The sequence below is a fragment of the Ostrinia furnacalis genome, unplaced genomic scaffold, assembly GCF_004193835.3.
Source record: "Ostrinia furnacalis isolate ACB-3 unplaced genomic scaffold, ASM419383v2 OfSCF5080, whole genome shotgun sequence".
Classification (NCBI taxonomy): Eukaryota; Metazoa; Arthropoda; class Insecta; order Lepidoptera; family Crambidae; genus Ostrinia; species Ostrinia furnacalis.
Genome location: NW_021135319.1, coordinates 86,000 through 91,083, shown reverse-complemented (window position 1 = coordinate 91,083; position 5,084 = coordinate 86,000). Strand labels below are relative to the sequence as shown.

The 5,084-nt window shown below is 39.9% G+C and overlaps 1 protein-coding gene across 1 annotated transcript; it reads right to left on the bottom strand.

Moving 5' to 3' along the window:
• Positions 1 to 389: 389 nt before the first annotated feature.
• Positions 390 to 4,805, bottom strand: LOC114360537 (UPF0547 protein C16orf87 homolog). The gene is made up of 4 exons (XM_028315265.1): positions 4,583 to 4,805; positions 2,842 to 3,012; positions 2,398 to 2,464; positions 390 to 1,838 (listed from the first exon to the last, which is right to left on the bottom strand). The coding sequence occupies exons 1-4, from the start codon at positions 4,631 to 4,633 to the stop codon at positions 1,657 to 1,659; spliced, it is 471 nt and encodes a 156-aa protein (XP_028171066.1). The 5' UTR covers positions 4,634 to 4,805; the 3' UTR covers positions 390 to 1,656.
• Between the last annotated feature and the right edge of the window lie 279 nt (positions 4,806 to 5,084).

Below are 5,084 nucleotides of genomic sequence, written 5' to 3'. Positions count from 1 at the left end.
GCAATATAAACTTAAGATCCGGTTTCTTATGACATTTTTATTTTTACACCTTGATCTCCATGTTTGTTTGTTGTTTCGGCTCGAAGGAAGCTCATCTTCTAATGTTTTTTTTACTTAAATTATTAATTATAATAGAATTTCGGAATTTTGTATTTTCTAGTGGCACCGCAGAACGTGCTGTGCACTGTAAAAATAAAAACAAAATTAGATACTATGACAGCATTTATTTATTTACATTTAATATCACTAAAGTAATACAATGAGAGAGAAAAATTGGATTACAAATACACATTTTTACATTTAAACTAAATTCTAATGCTAATTTATATCTATGACAGTTCAATTAAAATCGGCAAGACAATCGAGAATATCAATTGGTTTCGCTTCGACTATCGATCATCTAAAATGGCGGCCCACGTGACCGCGCTGTAAGACCCCATTCAGAGTGAGGCGCAGGCGTTTCTAGCTTATGGCTAGGTTCGTTCGTATAGTTTGCGGTAATAGCATCTGTTATGATGTGACTGCCCGTGGTTCTAAGTCATTTTGGCACAGATGTAAAGAATCGCCCGCGTCTCCACTCTGAATGAGGCTTAAGATGGCAGCGCTCACTTGATCGAACAACTAAAATGGCGGCGCTCACATGACTGAGCACTAAGATGACGGCGCCCAAGTGACCGCCTGTAGCTTCCGGTTGATCTCGTGCAGTATGAGCCGCGGCAGCGAGCTAACTGAGCCGGTCGAAGTTGCAGGGTGGGGTCGCGGGTTCGCTCGCCAGACTAAGGCGGGGAACGTATAAGACACATTACTAGCACTAAGATGGCGGCGCTTACGTGACCGAGCACCTAACATAGCGTTAATAATAGTGCAAATTATCGATAAGAAGACAATCGAGTTTCAATTGATACTTCAACTGTTGATCATGTCACATCACTAGCACTAAGATGGCGGCGCTTACGTGACCACCTAAGATGACGTTAATAGCAAAGTGCAAATTATCGATAAGAAGACTATCGAGAGTTTCAATTGATACTTCAACTGTTGATCATGTCACATCACTAGCACTAGGATGGCGGCGCCCACGTCACCGCCTGTAGCTTCCGGTTGATCTCGTGCAGTATGAGCCGGCAGCGGGCTAACTGAGCGGGTCGTAGTTGCGGAGTAGGGTCACGGGTTCGATCGCCAGACTAAGGCGGGGAACGTATAAGACACTGCGGTGTAGGGTCACGGGTTCGTTCCCCGGATGCCGTTGGGGAACGCTCATGATACATTACTAGCACTAAGATGGCGGCGCTTACGTGACCACCTAAAATGACGTTAATAATAGTGCAAATTATAGATGAGAAGACAATCGAGTTTTAGTTTCAATTGATACTTCAACTGTTGACTATGTCACATCAGCACTAAGATGGCGGCGCCCACGTTACCGCCTGTAGTTTCCGGTTGATCTCGTGCAGTATGAGTCGGCAGCGGGCTAACTGAGCGGGTCTTAGCTGCGGAGTAGGGTCACGGGTTCGTTCCCCGGATGCGAACGGGGAGTACATAAGACACATTACTAGTACTAAGATGGCGTTAATAGTTAAGTGTAAATTATCGATAAGAAGACTATCGAGAATTTCAATTGATACTTCAACTGTTGATTATGTCACATCACTAACACTAAGATGGCGGCGCCCACGTCACCGCCTGTAGCTTCCGGTTGATCTCGTGCAGTATGAGTCGGCAGCGGGCTAACTGAGCGGGTCGGAGCTGAGGTGTAGGGTCACGGGTTCGTTCCCCGGATGCCGGCGGGGAACGCTTGGCGCGGCGGAGCGCGCGTCTGCGTCTAGCTACTGCTGTGGCTGGAATATTAGAAATGAATTTGTTTAAAACTCATATAACTCCTTTATTTTCTGCAAATAGGATTTTTAAAAGCGCTTTTACACGTCCCAAATACTTTTAGCTTCTCTATCTTCAAACTTCGGGACTACATTGAAGTGGCTCTATGGCTACTATAAAACACCTACGTATTGTCCCGGGCAGTGGTAGGAATAAAATTCTACTGGAATCTTGTGAAAGCGCTTATCAAATGACTGACGTAGGTATAGGTAGGTATTTGATCGGAAAAAAATATAATAATATGGCTTATTCCACTATTCCCCGTTGACAATCCCCGTCAACAAGCACAAGTTAAATTGGAACTTATAATGGGTAATAATGAACTAAAAAGTTTATAAATCCCCATGACGATCAAAATAAAATCCTAATATAACGGGGAATAATGAACTAAAAAGTTCATTTCCAATTGACGGGGATTGTCAATGGGGAATAGTGGAATAAGCCAAAAATCGGCAATATTTATTTTTATGACTTGAAAGATTTATTATTAACTTTATGAACTAGTTTAAAAATGTTACTCACCACTCTCTTTCTCTTTTCCTTTATAGTCGTAATCCAGTGAGCGAGACAAGGATCTTTTTTTGGGAGACTGAAAATAAAGAAATGTTTATTGTTAGTTATCACATGATATTTTATGAAGATTATGTTTTTTTTTTGTTATTTTAAAAGGTATCTTCATGATCAGGTCATTTAGTCTCCACTGCAGGAGCACGACCCTCTCTAATTTACCAGAGGCGAATGGAGGATTTGGTCTACACTCCCCACGCTGGCCAGACTGGTTGGGGAGCTGAGTGAATATCATAAAAATAGAAACATTTTCGTCGATATCAGCGGAAAGCACCTAGATGCGGGCAGCCCAGGACCGATCCTATGGAAATCCTTAGTCCTGTGGAAATCCTTAGTGCAGGCCTTTGTCCAGCAGTGAACGGCACTAGGTTGAAACAAATCATCAGCGATCTTACTCACCCGTCTCTTAATTTGCTTCTGATAATGCTGCGCGTCATAGAACTGAGTCCGCGATCGTCTCACGCGTCCGGTGCGTCGCTTCATGTCCTCTGCTGCTGGTAAGCTGTCGGCGCCACGTCTCGCCGCGAAGAATGTATGCCCGCATTTGCAGGCTTTAGATGCCACTGCCACCTGGAAATGGACAAAGTGGTTGTTGAAGCGTTGCTGGAACCAAAAGTTACAACCCGATTGAGTTAACTGCGCACCAGGCAGCTGTGACGTCACATCGACGCTCTGGCAAAAGAAGGGAGGTTGGTGGGTAAGTGGGAGGGATAGTCGCATTCTAGTGGGAGGGATAGTCGCATTCCATCGCATGTGTACTTGCTACAATTCTATGCGTTTTGTTTTTGACATCTTTTTTGGTTCTCTCGTCTCCGCCAAGCGCCGTATCAATACGGCTATTCTTGATTTAAAATAGTCTAAAATTAGTCCAAATTTTGTTTAGTTCTGTGTAAATGTAAGATCTGGTTTATCTGTGTAATATTCTTAATTTAAGGTGGTTTAATTAATTATTTTTATATGCATGCTGTGCTTACATCGAGTAGGGTAAATCAGTATGAANAAAAAAAAAAAAAAAAAAAAAAAAAAAAATTCCAGCGAGGTGCACACTTGCTCGATCGGGTTGTAAAAAGAGACGTCAAAAGCCCCTTATTGACTACCTAGTAAAAATATTTATAGGTTTGATTAATATATCTACAAGATGCAATGAATAAATGAATTTGAATTTGAGAGTGAATAATCACTTACAGGGCAGATAATATGTAGGTACCATCCTAGACTGCATCCCACTTAACACCAGGTGCGATTGTGGTCAAATACCTGCCTTGTTATGCATAAAAAAAAAGGTTTCTTTTGACATAATTTTTTGGGTATTAGCAAAGGTTCAAATTGTTATCACAATCATAAAAAATTCACATGGTGTTTAATAATATTGAGGCTATGGTATTGGTATTTTTAGGAATCTATCATTAACATAATAAAACCCACATCATGTGATAAGTCATTGATGATTATTAGGGACAACACATTTCGTGATTGCTTTGCTTTCTTATTACTTTTGTTCAAACACCACACAAAGCAGTCATTAATTAATGACAAAACGGGCTCGTTATTGATAAGGTAATTAGTTAATTAATGTTCTCTAGTTACGTAAAAACATTAAAGAACCTCTATTTTTTTTATTACACAACACATAATATCCCTCTAATATTATGTACATTGATATTAAGGATTATATAAAATATGTATGTTTGTTACTCTTTCACTGACACGGCGAACTTTGTTCCGCCTTAATGGCAATAAATAAGCAGGCTTTTTTTATTTCGAACGGGATAAAAAGTATCCTATGTCCTTCTCCTGGCTCTAAACTACCTCCCTGACAATTTTCAGCTAAATCGGTTCAGCCGTTCTTGAGTTATAAGTGGAGTAACTAACACGACTTTCTTTTATATATATCGATAGATATAGATATGTATGTTTGTTACTCTTTCACGCAAAAACTAGAGGGTCCAGCTAAAATCGAAAAATGTAGTGTGATCCATGAGACCAAAAAGTTTGAGCATCTCTGGTTCAGGACACAACTTACAGGTTACAGGACATCAACATAATGGTCAGCCTCTGTTGTTTATCCTCCAATAATGCAATCTGGTTAAAATTCTAAATAAAATTAAAAATCAAAGCTCTAGTAATAAAAAAAACAAACCTGCATCTCACACTTCGGACAGCTTTTCGCGATCATTTTATTTTTACCCATTGTATTTTTTTGTGTTTCTCTTCAATACATTTTAAAATATACACTGCGCTTATGTAGTGTTCGCAAGATCTTCACTGTTACACTGATTTATTCTAAGTTTTTGTTAAATCTCAGGATTCCCAAAATCACTTTTGCACGTATTTGACAGCTGACTGACTGATGGATGCCATCCATAATCAGCTGTGCATGCTAATTGAATGTTTGAGTACTCGATTAATAGCAGTATCGATGATATTATAAAATGGCGATATTACACAATACAAGGCCAGTAAATAGCCCTCTTGTAATAGACGGTAACAAAATGCAGCATATTCAGAGGAGTTTTGCAGGTTTTTTGCTAGATAGTCGCTTCCGTTGATAGATAAGTAATATTGTAATCGTAACTCCATATTCAATCGTATTTATGATACTCACATGATTTTTCGACAACACTATTACGTAACTGTCATTA